At 44.4% G+C, this 16,312-nt stretch overlaps 1 protein-coding gene across 3 annotated transcripts in view; it reads left to right on the top strand.

The window, feature by feature from the left end:
- RNF31 (ring finger protein 31) overlaps positions 1–16,312 on the top strand; it is a 155,504-nt gene that overhangs the window by 98,691 nt on the left and 40,501 nt on the right. For 2 of the 3 annotated variants that reach the window (XM_085893481.1, XM_085893482.1), the window contains exons 10-11: positions 1,226–1,277; positions 10,800–10,896. In XM_085893481.1, coding sequence (XP_085749607.1) covers positions 1,226–1,277; positions 10,800–10,896 — 149 coding nt within the window. The remainder of the gene's footprint in view (positions 1–1,225; positions 1,278–10,799; positions 10,897–16,312) is intronic. The other variant, XR_015061278.1, reaches the window with a different exon arrangement.

Genomic DNA, 16,312 nt, shown 5'->3' with positions numbered 1-16,312 from the left:
CCTCGAATTGGCCAGGATCCGATTGGCACAGCCTTCCTGGGTGGGGTTTCGGCCATGCATGGAGAAAGCCGCCCCTCTCCTCCACGCGTGTTTGAGGAAGGTGGATGGTGGTGAAGCCACGATTGTGTGTGGAACATTCGTGGAAGCCGAGAACTGGGACTGCGAGCCCCCCCCCCCCTCTCGGCAAGTCAAGGTACGAGCAGCCAACGGTGGTGATGGGCAGGTGGTGAGATGTAATAACCAAACTACAAAAAAAACATCACAACGCACATATTCGATTTTCCCACTCGACAAAAGGAAGGGACCTGTCTCACACGTACTTACCGGCATAACTAACTTTGGGACCTGAATGTTGAGTGCACATGGTTTCCAGATTCGTAACAATATATATATATATATATATATATATATATATATATATATATATATATATATATATATATATATATATATATATATATATATATATATATATATATATATATATATATATATATACATACACACACACACATGTATACATACATACATTTATCTCTCTCTCTCTCTCTCTCTCTCTCTCTCTCTCTCTCTCTCTCTCTCTCTCTCTCTCGCCCTCTCGCCCTCTCGCCCTCTCGCCCTCTCGCCCTCTCGCCCTCTCGCCCTCTCGCCCTCTCGCCCTCTCGCCCTCTCGCCCTCTCGCCCTCTCGCCCTCTCGCCCTCTCGCCCTCTCGCCCTCTCGCCCTCTCGCCCTCTCGCCCTCTCGCCCTCTCTTCCTCTCCACCTCACCTTTGTCCTCTCTGCCTCCCTTCCATCCCTCCTCCCACTCCTCTATCCTTCCCGTCCCTCCTCTCCCTCTTTTTTTTCTCCCCCCCCCCCAATTAATATTGTGGTGGTAATATGCGATGTCGCATATTAACAGTGAAGAGACGGGTTGTATTTGCTATTTTTATATGAAAAGGTTATTGCTGCGCCGACATTTCAGTTTGATTAATATCCCATGGAGGAATAAATTGGGTAATAATGCTGTTTCATAACAGGCGGGTAATTAGAATACGCATGGAAAATGAACCATGTCAACTGCTTTGGTCTTGGTTCATGCAAATTGGCCTTGTACTGGTGATCCGTGAAGCACTGGGTTTCGCAAAATCTGTTCCTGCTGAAATAGGAGAAAGCACCCTGGGGTGGGGGCTGTCCACACAATAATTTATTTATAAATGTCTAACAAATAAACAAATTTCAACAGGATGAAGATGTTCCCTTCAACACCCAGCCACCAAGAGGAGCTCATCATACAGGTACTTTAACTTTTGTTTTTTAATCTCTCATTGTGGTGAATACTGGAGGATTATCAATAAATGGACACAATATTGGTTTTGTACTCATATCACTTCCCTCGTCTCGTGATGGTGACGCCATCTTCAAATCAAAACTCAGGGAAGTGCCTCTTCCTAGGTTATTCTGAGACTGGTGTGTCCACTTCTTTTCTGTGTCACCTCGAAGGGGCTGCGAGACGATTGTACCACCCATTTGCCTGGCTGTGTGTGTCCACGTTCAAGTATATATGTATATATTGTTGCGGCCATGAATAACGAGACACCAGTTTGTTACTCAGGGGGTTTAATCCCCGTTTGTCCTCGGAAGAGCCGGACCTGGGGCCACTGCTCACAATTAACGTTGTGGTACGGTGGGTTGTATTAGAACCACGAACGCCACCCAGTTAACCACGAGTTCCAGTGTTCACCCTCTAATTATGCCGTTTAACTAGAAGTCACGTGGTTACCTGAACAGGGAGCGCGCCCTCGGCAAAGCACTAATCTTATCTTGATTCGATCTTAATTAGGGTGGCCGAGTGTTTTAACCGCTGGTGCATGCCGACTATTTTTGGTCAAATCTGTGGTAATTACCTCCCAGTCTATCTCGGTTCGGACAATGCTAGACCAATGGAAGGAAAGGACAAACACGGACAGGTTGGAAGTCGATAAATGATTTATTAATAATAAAATAAATAAATAAAAAGAACTTTTCTTTTCTTGAGGTAAATAAGTGAATAAATTCCAAAGCAATCAAAATGAATAATTAATCAGGCAAAATCAATCGAAATGACAGGAAAGAGAGAGAGCAGATGCTTATCGGGGGGGGGGGGGTTTGACTTACAACTAAACACAGACAAGGGTACCCAGCGGATCATTCGGGGGAGGGGGGGGAGAAGAATCGTCTCGCTCACCAGAGAGAAGTCGGCCGTGAAGTGAAAACGTCCTGGAATGTGTGTGCGTGCGTGTCTTGTCCGTCGCCAGCACTCAGCTTTGCAGTGCACCCACTCACCCACTCACTTGAACGGCAGTCGACGTCTGGGGCGCACCGAGATTGTCTGTCACGGGTTTAGACCCTGGCAAGAGGCCTTTATTAAACTATGGGGTTCTAAAAACCCAAATTCCCATCGCCTACGTGTTGGTGCTCTTACAATTTTGGGCCTTGCCCACCAAATTTTCTTTCTGTGCTATCACACAATTTTGTTGCTGGATAGTGTGGCTCCATTTTGCAGGTCTGCCCACCTGCATACTCACCATTAGCACCCCGGGACGCTGGAGCTGCTTCCGAGCTTGACTACTCCTCACCTTAAAATGGGGGATGTCCTCACTGGCACTCCCCCCTTGATGCCCACTTGGCATTTTGGCACCCCGGGTCCCGCTGCTTGGGAACCCCGGCCCACTGAACACAACACTGGCACACCAGGCCCCTCTCCTCGGGTACCTGCGTCCATGAATACACTAGTGGCCCTCTGGACCAACCTACAGCCTCACCTGGACGACGAGCCCCCCAGCACCCCGGGTGCCTGCTTCTTCAGAACACCACACTCACAAGCCACACCCCCAGCCGGTCCATTATCTCCTGCACCCAACACACAAATTTTTTTTTTAACTTTCCACTATCAGCACCAACCGCATAACAACATCCATGTGTAAATTTACCTAATCCCTCTAGCTAACTTTAAACTAACCCCCAGGTTTCCTTGGGTTTCCCTCATTCAGTCCTTCATACCATGCATTCCGTTACTCACACTCATACTGGCCATTTCCCTGCCCTCACACTCATAATTCATCTATCACACCCAAACACATGTCCACTCACCGACACATCATCACTTAACTAATTTCCCCTAACTAACTCGTGCACCCTCGTCATCCCTTATTCTAATGCACGTTCCATTTAACTCCATCACTAAGCTACGTCCCCACTACACATTCCATGCCTTTAATCCATTTCTAAATTCTAACCTAAATTTCCCCTAACTCATGTTACCGGGCCCCATGGAGGACGACTCATGCCCCCATGAGGCCGGTTTATCGAATGCTAAACCCTTCCCCTAACTAATGCTCCTTTGCCCCCTGGGGTGAGGATTTTCGCTACATCCTGGCCGGGCTTCGCATACTTATGGCAAGGCTCGGCATCCCTTGCACCTCCAGGGCGGTGGTCGGCAGCGCACTCGCCCCTTCGGTTTGGCCAATACATGAGGGCGTAACGTCGCCCCGTTAATTGCATTAAATATTTGCACTGGCTTTTGGGCAATTTCCCATGTGCACCGCCGTGTTTCACACAGCTGCCATTCATGCCGCGAGATTCCCGCTGACGTCACTCGCACACGGCCTGCCACGCCAGCTTCGCTATGCCCGCGAGCCTGGTGGTGGCATCGGCGGTTCAATTCGTGCCGTGCGCTTCGCGAGGACGACTCGCGTCGTGCAGCACGTCGGGCCCTGTACACGGACTCACGCTGGGAAAAAAATTTTCCGAATTCGTTCAATCCCCCGATTTGCTTCCATTTTCGCCGTCCGCCCTCTGATATTCTACCCGGCGCAGATCGTTTCAATGCCGGCTCCCCTGAAACCATTAACACATCGCACCACCGTCCGTGCTTGGGCGGTTTGCAAAGCATGGACCGCATACACTCCCGTACCTCATATGCAAAGTCCCGTGGAGCAGGCGCCATTTCAAATATAACTCTGTCCCGCTCAGGAGGCTCGCCCTCTGGTCCGCTACACTAATAGTGTAGGCATATTTGTCATGAAAAAAAGGATTCGTGTATTTTTTTTGTTAAAAGCAAAAACTCACTTGATTTTGTTAGATGATACTATAAACATTAAAAAAATTAGGGTGGCATTTTTTCTGAGCATTCTAACGGCCTGAAATCCAAGATGGCCGCCACCGTAGCAAAACGCCTTAAATTTGACACTAAAATTAACTTAATGTGGTTTAAATATTTTTTTCAGCATGAACTACTTGGAACCACTCTCAACAACAAGACCCGAACCATTTTGTTTTGCTATCACCGCAAAATATTCCGGGAAAACTGTCTCGCTGTATAATAGGATAATGCATAGAGGATTTTCCAGGAAAAGCTTGGATGTGGTGGGGCTTAATTAATCGTTAGATCATGCCGAAATCACTGTGAATGAGTTTGGCTTGGAACTTGTATATAGAGGTGACTATAATAACAATAACTTTCACTTGACTACTAATCTTTTTATTTTGCACAATTTGAGACAGAGGCTGCCTTTTTATTTCAACATGGCGGCCGGAAAATTGACGTTTGAATCGTCATCGGCAGCAGTTTGTTCGCTTTATGTTAAGGTTCCACTTGTCCATTTTATGGTATGATAACATAGCTTAGAGACCTTGGATTAACCAAAATGGCAGAGTCTTCATCCAACAATAATTCAAAAACTGTGGATTTTGAACGATGCTTTATTTGTCAGTTGAGCAGCAAGCAAACAGATTATACAAACTATGTGCTTCGTCCTTCTTTGCTTTCAGTCGAGAAAGTAATTACAACAACTGCTGTTCGATGTTCATATGGGGAAACAGAATTCTCTGCATTAAAGAATCGCATAAAAGGTTTGTCTGCCCATGAACTGTTACAGAATGGTGTTTCATACCACAAGACATGTTATAAGGATCTCACAAATAAAACATGCACTGAACGAGCCAAGACCAGATAAGAGAAAGGACAAGCGACAGGCAGCGTCAGTGATGTAAAACAGAAGACAATAAGACGACCGCCAAAATCTGGTGCTGCATCTACAAGTGGTTCCACATCACAGCGATCTACCAGGCTTTCGACAAGTCAGGCTTTCGACAAGGAGATGTGTCATTTGTCAGGAAGACAAAGCCGATAAATTGCATGACGTCTCAACTGAAAACATGGGAGCTCAGCTCAAAGCCATTGGTCAACAAACAGACAGAAAACTTTTGAAAGTCAGACTGAGCAATGTTGTCGGCTCACCTGATCTTCTTACAGCAGTTGCTGAGGACATGAAGTATCACCTTCTGTGCTTTGGCCATGCAAAACGAGACATAGAAAAAGCTAACAGACCTCCAAAACAGCATGTTCATTTTGCACAGTTAGTGTCTGACCTGGAGATGCTCGACATGGTGGAAACTGAAATGAATGACACATCTAACAGTTCAGTTTTGAATATGAACGACATTGAACAATCATATTGTTACGTTTGAGGGGGGTTATGCATTCAAAGGGTAATTAGGATGTTTAATTAGGTATGCCATGCTGTTCGAGTGTACCAGGATCTCGATGTAATAAATAGCAATTCAGTGGTGATAAGTTGTCTAGTAAATGTCCATTTCTTCAAGGGGGAAATGATAATTGTCACGTAATTAGATAGGGACACAGGATAGGGTAAGTGTGTCTGCGTAAACCCCTTTTAGTAGTCCCTGGAGGCTTGCCGTGACGTCACAGGACAGTGCTGCGGATGGCTCCGCCCCGTGATCACGATTGGCGGAAGGCGACGGCGCAGGGCCAATAAAACGGCTCGATTGGAAGTGACGAGGACGGGAGGATAAAAAGGTTCTGTTCGGGGTCGAAAAGGAAGAGGAAGAAGATCGGGACAGAAAAACTGTTCTGGTGGAGGCTGTTGTGCTGGGAGCGTGCTGTGTTGTTGCGCTGATTCGGCCCTGTTTTGATCGTGTCTTGTAGCCTTGCTGAGCCTCGTGCCTCACCTCGGTTGGCTCTGGGGTTCTGCTGGCTCGGAGTACGGGGTCGAACGGCGGGCGGACCTGCCTCCCTCTCCTGCTCGCATCTTGGCACCAGAACTGGTTCCCTGGCGGCTGTGAGCGGACTTGGGCCAGGACCAGGAGGTCGACAGCACCACGGTGTCTCCTGCCCCCTGACGAGCGCAACGCCAGCTCGTCCGACGCCAATCCAGGGACTGTTGCGTTTGCACCACGGGCCAGCCTGACCACCAGGACCAGCTACGTTTTGTGTGTGTGTGTGTGTGTGTGTGTGTGTGTGTGTGTGTGTGTGTGTGTGTGTGTGTGTGTGTGTGTGTGTGTGTGTGTGTGTGTGTGTGTGTGTGTGTGTGTGTGTGTGTGTGTGTGTGTGTGTGTCCTGTGTGTACCTGGCGCCTTAGAGGGTTTGAGATTTGTATATTCATTGGAATTGTCTGTGTTTTCCCCATGCCCGAACCCACATCACCATCCCGTCGAATCGCCCCGGATCCCTCTTCTTGCCGAGTCTTGTTATTTCTGGTTAGAGAAATAAACATTATCAACTCAGTGAAAAGCGACTCGTGCCACCTTCCTCCTCCCATTTGCGGTAGAGCGATTAGAACCGCCATCTTTGGGTTATAAAAATAAACCGCCTCCATCGTTTCGGCTCATTCTACGTTGGCGGGACTGTTCAAGTCCCGTGGACGTCACAATATGTTGGTTTGCTTGAAGCCAATGGGTTCCCTTTACCTGACAATCCACGATACAAACCATACTTAAAGCAACTGATTTTGGACAACATCGCTGATGTGCACTTCACCAGGCCTCCAGACAAAACCAAACCTGAGCAAGTACTTTCTACAAAAGCCAAGGAAACCCTGTTAGATGGTGCGTTGGCCACCGATACAAAAGACCTAAGAGAAGATGTGAAAGTCCTTCTGAAAGCAGCTAAAATACTGAGAAGAGACATTGCAAGCGCAACCCCATGGAAATTCGAAGGAACATTTGATAATTATGAACCACCTGCTTTGCTTCAACTCTTCTGCAAGCATGCTATCCAAGGTTTACATCAGGTTAAAACAATCAGCAGGGCCGAATCTATGAACCAAAGTGCTTCTGCACTGTTAGGTTTTCATGCTCTGACAGGTTCCAATATGTCTGGTAGATTTGCTGGCAGAACCAAAGACTCGTGCTTCAAGGCATTTATGTCTTGTGATGATGAGATCCTGGATGCACTAGCAATGCTCGGGAATGACGTTGATCTCCCCGCTGATGTATGCTCTCAGTTGGAATGCTTTGTCTGTATTTTGAATCGATCCAAAATCTACACAAAAGTGAATGGGCTCCGTTGGTTCCTCTACTCAAATCGTGCAGCCGAAGGAGAAAACCTCCCACCAACTTCTGGCTCACTGGACTTACACATTCGTCGGGCACATTACATATCCATGATTTGGAGAAAAGCTTGTGAAACTCACCCGTGCCTCCCAGCACCAACTGCATTTGGTTGGACATTTGATGCAGGTTCAAGTCACTTCTCTCTAGTTCGCTGTTTGAATCCACCAGCTCCTGAAGTAGTATGGCACCTCATAAAGTGCGGGTGCAAACGTGGATGCGAAGGAAGGTGCAGCTGTTACAAGAACAATATCCCATGTATGGAAGTTTGTGGATGCTGAGTTTTCAGCTGCAACAACAAAACTGTCCAACCAGGGATAAATGAAGACTGTGAAGATTGAGGTGTTACTTTCTATGACATTCACAAAATAATAATTCACTTGATATCCATTGTTAAAACTACTAAATGAAAGCCAGGCATTTAATCAGTATGACTTTTTGCATCTTCCTGTTTAAACGATTTAAGAGATTGAACACTGTATTGAACAGTAATTCAAGTATTTAATTTTATTTAGATCTGTTTGTTGGTTTGTTAATTATGTATTCTTTGTGAAAAATACATGTCTTTAAATAGGTAGATACTTGGTTTGTAATTACAAAATCCTGTTGGCTTGGTAATGCATGCAAAGGGAAAAGGTATAGCTTACATTGCGGGTCTTAATGGTTAGGGTAGTGGGCTTGGGATCCTAGGGTCCTGAGTTCAAATCCCACTCAGATGTTGAATTAACACCAGGTGGGGTTGACTCTACCTGTCATCCTTCCGAGGTCGGCAAAATGATTGCCAGCATGCTGGTATACTGTGTCGGAGTGGCGACCCGTCCAGGATTGTTCCCAATAGCCAAGGAGACTGCTTCGGCGGCACCAACGCTCTGCAGAGTATGGTCCTAATGGATGGATGGACATTGCGGGTGTGCGGTGGCCATTTTGGAATTTGGCATGTAGATCAAACATATAACATAAATTTTATGATTCCATTAGATTCCTGGTCTCAGAAAACATATATTTAGACACTTCATTTGTAATTGTATCACATGTATTCGTGAAGATATCGCATTATTAGTGTTTGGTGGCCATTTTGGACGCCATCTTGGATTTCATGCCCTGAGAATGTTCAGAAAAAATGCCACTCTAATTTTTTTTAAGCTTATGATACCTTCTTACAAAATCAAGTGAGTTTTTGCTTTTAACAAAAAAATACATGAAATTGCAAATATGCCTACACTATAACCAGGAATCCCGTCCGGGTCGATCCATGTACCACTCTTTCGTGTGCACTCATCCATGTTATGTTACATGCACTCCACACATACTCCAGCACATTGGGCACTCCAAGAAACCCCGGGTCCTTTCTCCCCCCCCCCCCAAGCTCGACACACACCCAATCGCATCATGTACGTGCCCGGTCTCACCATGACTCACCTTCATTATACTCACCTCCTCCCGCTCTTCGAGCACTCTGTCAGGCTGTAAATATAGCATTTCCATGTATTCAATAATCTCCTTTACTCTACCACCTGTTTCTACCTGTTTTGCTTTAATTTCAATAAACTCGATTTTACCTCATCCACCTCCTCTTTAATCATCGTTAATTCCCGATGCACCTCTTGTATTTCCCCCTCTAACGTCACCTTCGTTGTTTCTATTTGTGTTTCCATTTCCCGTTCCTTTGTTCCCATCGTCTATCACCTCCTCTACTCTCTTTGTTAGTTCTTCGTGTACCATTTTACATTCTTTTTTAATTGCCGTCATCTCTCTTTTCGATTCCTTCTGGGCGGCTCTTAATTCCTTTATCACCCCTGTGTTCTTCTCCATTTGTTCCTTCAACTCATTCTGTCCTATCGTCAGTCTCTCTGTCCTTCTTTATGTTCCCAATCTGTCCCATCAGCCTGGCCTCACTCTCCCTCATCTCTTCCTGGACACTGATCCTCCACTCCCTTACCTCCTCTCGTACCGCCGCCATTTCTCTGCCCATCGCTTCAAAATATACTTATATATTGCTTTTTAAAAAAATCTCCTTTGCAACCGCTTGTCGAATTGATGTGAACCTTAAACATAGGAATGCTTCCCCATGGAGAATATTTTATTGATAACTGTGATGTCATAGGTCTTATGGTGAGGCAGCCATATTGGATTAAAGGGAAAAAATGGGACATCTCCAAAACCGCTTAGCAAAAAAATTGAAACATGGCATATGTCATAAACTCCCCTTGGGGAATCTATATATATATATATATATATATATATATATATATATATATATATATATATATATATATATATATATATATATATATATATATATATATATATATATATATATATATATATGAATGATGTCATTGGTGAAGTGACATTCCAGCCATAATTGATTGAATTGAAATCCTTATCTGAAAAATCAGAAACTTCATGTATTTGATCTACGACCCAATACGAGTGAAGAATTAAACTTATAATGACATCCCTCACGTGGTGTGGTGACTATATTGGATTGAAAATATAAATGTTAAAATCTTCTCCAAAACTGCTGAACAGATGGATGCCAAATTTTTACATATGATTGACTCGTCATGGGGAATATAGGTTGAAATTTTTTTTTCATATTCATCTTCATTGATGCAATTTAGCCTTAATGTGCACAAAGTGATTGCGAAATATCCTAATAATCAATCAATAATCAATAAAGCTATGGATAATGGCAATGTATGTGACGAAATCGGGTGGGTGCATGGATGATATGGTTACAGAAGCCATAATCGCAGTGGGCCGTAATTGTCATGTGTTCAGTTCACAATGGTATTTTTGTTCAGAAGAAGCACGCGAGGCGAGACTATGATCTATACCGAGTGCCTTTCTGGTTCTTTTTTTGGATCTTGCACATGACTGTTGGTGGCATAATTTGCCAGGGGCATGGCTGTGCCATTGATGCAACATCCCCTGCAGTTAGGACAGGAATTTGGAATTTGGCTCGGGTGCCAGCCATAACTTTCCTACTCTTCACGAAGGACACAATGGGATCTTTAACATCCACCAACTAATGCTAGTAGATGGGACACCCAGATTAACCTCCATCTGAGGAACAATACATACATTGATGCCTCACCCTGCCTGAAAAATATCAATATGACATTTTATGCCTGGACCAAGATTCAAACCCAGGCTCGGTAGCTCAGAGAAAAGTGTGCTACCTCCTGCCAGCCCAGGTGTGCACACTGCAATGGAATAAATAAGAAGATTTCAACAAATTTTAGGTCACATAATTATTGTTTTTTTTTAAACAAAATTATTACTTAATTTATTAATTAAAATGTTTGGCTTTGGAAGTAGGTGAAGATGATATGGGGCGGCATCTCATTCATGTCGTTTGTTTTCTTGTTTGTTTTTGGATAATCAACTTAAGAAAAACTCATTTCAGGGATTATGTGCTTCAGGTCGATGCCATGTCATGGAGCAGAAGGATGAGCCAAATGGGTTCAGGGATGAAGAGTGTGGCCGTGAAGTTCCTGATTGTCAGGCAGGCCTGTGTAGGTAAGATCCTCACCTTATCCAGAAACAAAGAAAAAGCATCCATTTCACTTTGTATGACCGTTTTCCAAATTTTTTTCTCATTGTGTGGGGTTTTTCTTAAAAACTTAAATATCGTCAGACGACATCCCTAATCTCAATGAAGCAACCTGCAAACACCACTTCCATCTCTCTGATGGACCATGCCATACTTGTGATTTAGAGATGATGAACTATTTGTGTAACAGCAACCATTCATTTGAAATATTTTGTTTATGGCAAATTCTATCAATTACTCTGATTAGTATCTTTCAGTATTTTCTTCTTGTGTTCATAGAAAATATGTTTGATGACTACTTTTCAATGGGTTTTACTACTTTTGAATTTCTCCAAATTGTTTGTTGTGTTTTGTAGAAATAGTATGTTTGGTGTGTCATCATACGAAAATTTCTCAGTTCTCTGTATGTGTATGAGTACATATGTCTGAAATTTATAAAATTGAAAACTGCTTAACCAATCTCCTTCAAATGTTGCATAATTGCTCAGTCTTCGTACAAAGGGTCACGTCATGTGCACAAAATAAATCCCCCCTCCCCCCTCCATCCACCTCCCATGAGGATGGGAGAAACAACTTGCAATTTCCACCTATACATGTGCCATATTACAAGTGGTTTAACCACTGACCTTGCTGGAGGGAGGTGGTATTGAGGGTGGTGAAATTATAAGACATGGCACAGTGCAAGTGATTCACCGACATCCTATTTCACTCCCAGAAGGAGTGGGTATTACTGTCGGGGGTGATGGATACAATACGATACACTCGCACCTTCAGGATTTTCTTCCCTTTGGTGTGCTTATGTTGTCTGTGGAGCTGGATCCAGTGCGTCGTCTAATGACTACAACCAAGCTTTGAGCTTCTCGTGTCTGGACGAACGTACAGGTCGGCTCCCACTCAAATAGGATCTTTGTCAGTTGGTGCCTGTGACTTCTGAGTGGCATTACAATGACCACATCAACAGCGTAACGTTTTTGAAACTTGTATTTCAAACAAACAGATACAAAGTCAAATGAGGAAGTTCACCATTACATGCAATGTCCAACTCCGATTCCCGCGTTAAGTTATTTCCGCCGCCCAGTGTCCCAGTTCTGCTGGCACAACTCACACGGCTTCACCTCATCCTTCTGATCTCTCGATTCTTCGATTCCCGTCGCAGTGTCCTCTTGTACAATGGCCCGTTCAGATTAAAGAGCTCAAAGGAATTATTTCCCAATCCACAATATTAATGAGTTTTAATCAACCTGATTACCATCGGCTCCACGCGTTAACAGTTTTGGACATTAACACTTCGTTTACTCAGAGTTAAATCAGCACGGGGTCAATGGAAACACACAGCTCGTCACATATCACCCCTTTCGACACGTCGCTCTCGCGGGTTTATATAGTAACACAGAACAATCCCATGCCTTCCAGCAAATGCGATTATAGTGCATTCTGGAAGTTTCCTCTGAGAATGTTCCAGCACCTTCACGAATCTCACCAGGCAGTTCACAGTACAATGCAATACTGCCATCTAAAGTCAAAATTAGCTCGTTACATCAAGCAGTTTATATTACAATTTGCCGATCCGTGCTACACGAAACATATAACATGTAACCGTCAAACTTATAACATGTAACATAGCATGTAACCCTCAATTTTAATCATTATTTATATGCATTTATGAGTATTTTAATTTACTACCACATCGACCTTTTAACTGACAAATACGCCCCACCTTTAGAAATATATTATTGCAAATCTATTTTTTTTTCCAACAGCGAGTTAAATTTAGAGGGTACAAAACAAACAAAAAAAAACAATCACAATCGACTCATACAATCAGCTCCTGCATTTTTGGATCCCTTTATGGCTTGAATACGGAACCGATAGTTCTGTCTGAACAACACCCACCGTGTGATCCTCGGACTGTCAATCTTACACTTCTGTATGTACGACAGGGGCTGATAATCAGTCTGTATGATGAACTCTCATCCGTAGATGTCGTTCTGGAATTTCTTAACAGCAAACACGATCGTGAGACATTCACGTTCTATCACGAAGTAGTTCCCTTCCTGGGGCAGAAGTTTCTTGCTGGCATACATTACAGGAAAAATTCTGTCCTCGCACTCCCGTAACAACACTGCTCCGATTCTGACATCAGATGCATCCACCTTGCACGATGAATGGTCTGGCAAAGTCAGGCATCCGTAGTACAAGGGCCTTGCAAAGAAGGTTCTTGATCCTTTCAAATGCCCTCTGTTGGGGTGCCTCCCATGGAATGTCATTGGGCTCACCCTTTTTGGTGAGGTTAGTGAGGGGTGCAACCTCATCTGCGTAGTTCAGTATGAACCTCCTATAGTACCCTGCCAAGCCCAGCAACAATCTAACATGCCTTTTGATCATCGGTACTGGTGCGTTTCTGACTCAGGTAAGTTTCTCCTCCTCCATCTGTGCCTGACCCTTTCCCACTCGGTGTCCCACAAACTCCAGCATGACAAATCCAGTGTGGAATTTGGACGGCCGAAGAGTCAAACCATCTTCCCTGATCCACACAAAGAGTTGCCACAATGTTTTGACATGGTCTTCCCATCTGACTGTGTGCATCAGGATGTCATCCAAGTAGTGATCGATGTTGCGTAAATTGTGCAGCATCTTCCTCATCATTCGATTTCAGGTTGCTGCTCAGTTTACCAAGCCAAATGGCATCTTCTTAAATTGGTAGTTGCCATCTGAGGTTACAAATGCTGTCTTTTCCTTTGAGACTTCCTCCATAGGAATGTGCCAGTAACCCTTGCTCAGGTCGATCTTGGTAAAATACGAATCTCGCTCCAGCTTTGCCATGATAGCTTCAGGGTTCTCCATGGGTTCAGTGTCAAACTTTGTGACCACGTTCAATCTTTGAAGGTCAATGCAGAAATGGTTGGACCCATCCATTTTCCTCACAATCACCACTGGCGAGTTGTAGGCTGCTTTTGATGGTTTGATGATGTCTGCTTCCAACATTGCTTCCACTTCCTCCTTGATCACAGCTTGTATAGCATACAGCATTGGGCACTGCTTGACTCCTACTGGCTAATTTGTGGTTGTCTCAATCTTATGCTCCTCCAGGTTGATAGTACCCGGGATTCCAGTGAAGATATCCGCAAGCTCCTGGAGTAATTCCTGGATTTCCTCCCTCTGCCTGGCTGACAGATCCTTGCTGATGTTGACATCCTCATGTGTCTCTCCGTCAGCCCGGAGTCTCAATTCCAGCAAGTGTTCACTCGCCAAGACACATTCTTCATCACCCTCCGGCTCTGGGTCGATGACCGCAATACCGGCCACATCCGGCTGTAACATGATATCAGCTGCATTGTCAGCTCTCTCATGATACAACTTCAGAAGGTTGGCATGGTAAATTTTGGTCTTGCCTTTGACACAGATGTTGTCCATCTGGTTGACTATTTCCTGGACTTCATATGGTCCTTGCCATTGGACATCAACTTGTTGTGCTCTATTGGTAGTAGCAATAAAACTCTGTCTCCACCCTTGAATTTTCTGTCTTGTTTTCTTATCATAGAAATTTTTCTGACTGCTTTGAGCTGCATGTAGACCCTCTCGCGCCAGTTGGCAAGTGTCCTCCAGTCGATAACGCAAGTTAGAAACATTTTGGTTGGCATTATGAACCTCTGACGTGTTCTCTCCAGTCCAGAGTTCCTTCAACAACTGCATGGGCCCTCTTACAGTTCGTCCGTAGGGTAGCTCAAATGGTGAGAACCCAGTACTTGCTTGAGGAACCTCTATGTAAGTAAATAGCACCACCTGCAGGTACCTGTCCTAATCCCATGTTCACTCTTGACACATCTTCCTCAGCATGCTCTTCAGAACTCCGTTGACCCGTTCACAAAAGTCCATTGCATTTGGGGTTTTTTGGTGTCGTGAAGAGTTGCTTTCCTCACAATGAGTCGACGTACTTCATTCATCAAGTCCGATGTAAACTGAGCACCTCGGTCGCTCAGCACCTCTTATGGGTTCAACTCAAGAGGAGACTTCCAACAATGCTTCTGCGGCCCTCTCCGTTTCAATCTTGGGGAGCACAATTTATTCAGGGTACCTAGTGGCATAGTCTACAACGGTCAAGATGTACTGGTTACCCTTATCAGACACTGAGGACAACTGTCAAATCAGGTCGATGGCCACTCTGTGAAAGGACTCTTCTATCGATGGCATGGTTCCCAATGGTATCTTGGAAACCCTCCCTTTCAGGATGGTCCTCTGACAGACATCGCAGGACTTGCAGAATTTTCTGACATCACTAGTTATCCCTGACCAATGGAAGTTGCTCGTTATTCCGTCAGTTGTCTTCTTCACTCCAATATGACCTCCAACAATCGACTTGTGTGCCAATTTCATCACAGCTTCCCGATACTTGGTTGGAACAATGATTTGCTTCACTTCGGTTGTGTCAGTTGTGTAGATTCGGTGTAAGAAACCTTTGTCGACTTCGAACTTGTACTTGCTCTTGTCTCGCATCTGATGATCTCTGTTATCCTGCACCTCCTTCCATAACCTTTGAAGTGAGACATCTTCCTTCTGAGCTTGCTCGAGCTCTTGCACAGTCACTTTAGGAATGTCAGATTGTGACACCTACAATGGTTTGATGTCATCCTTATTTCGCTTGGTCTGTGCCTTGGTCACTGCTGCTTGTGCCAGCTGTGGAATCCATTCACAGTGTCCACGATTCACCGTGTCAAATTTTGACCACTTCACCGATGACGTCATAGTCAGATCACACTTATTACCCATGCAGAGTGGTTGCCAGGTGCCAAGTTTCAATTTTTTCCATGGTGCGGTTTAGTTTAGGCGATACAGAGGTCCAAAGTTTTACCGTTTTTCCAACATGGCTGCCACCCCACGTGACCTATGTCATCATAAGTACATTAAAAATATATTCTACATGATGTGGCATCAAATTCAAAATTTTGTGTCAATCAGATAAGTGGTTGCAGAGAAAACAGAGAAAATGCGCATGGATGTATGTACGTACGTACATACCGACAGACGGACAGACAACCCAAAAACATAATGCCATCAGTGACATCATCACCAGAGGCATAAAAGCACTCAGCCAACCAAATGATGCAAAAGAGTACTACAAAAAGGAGAGACCAGACTCTGCTTCAAGTGAGCGTTCATCCATGATGAAGGACTTCATCTATCCAAAGGCAAACCATTTAGGTGTAGCCCACCACTTTACTGACCCATTTGAACATTTTGCAGGTTATTTATTAGTGAAAATGTGCAAAGAGGTGTCAGATCTTAAGCTCACTATCATCAATGATCATCCATTCAATCTGGATTCTCAACTCAGTGATCTGGTATTATATGGATGCACATTCAGTAAGTGTTTGGGTCAACACA

This window comes from Eptatretus burgeri, chromosome 8 (assembly GCF_056783735.1).
Source record: "Eptatretus burgeri isolate ZD-2024b chromosome 8, Ebu_testis_v1, whole genome shotgun sequence".
In the NCBI taxonomy this organism is placed as follows: Eukaryota; Metazoa; Chordata; class Myxini; order Myxiniformes; family Myxinidae; genus Eptatretus; species Eptatretus burgeri.
This window is presented reverse-complemented; position numbering and strand designations above follow the sequence as displayed.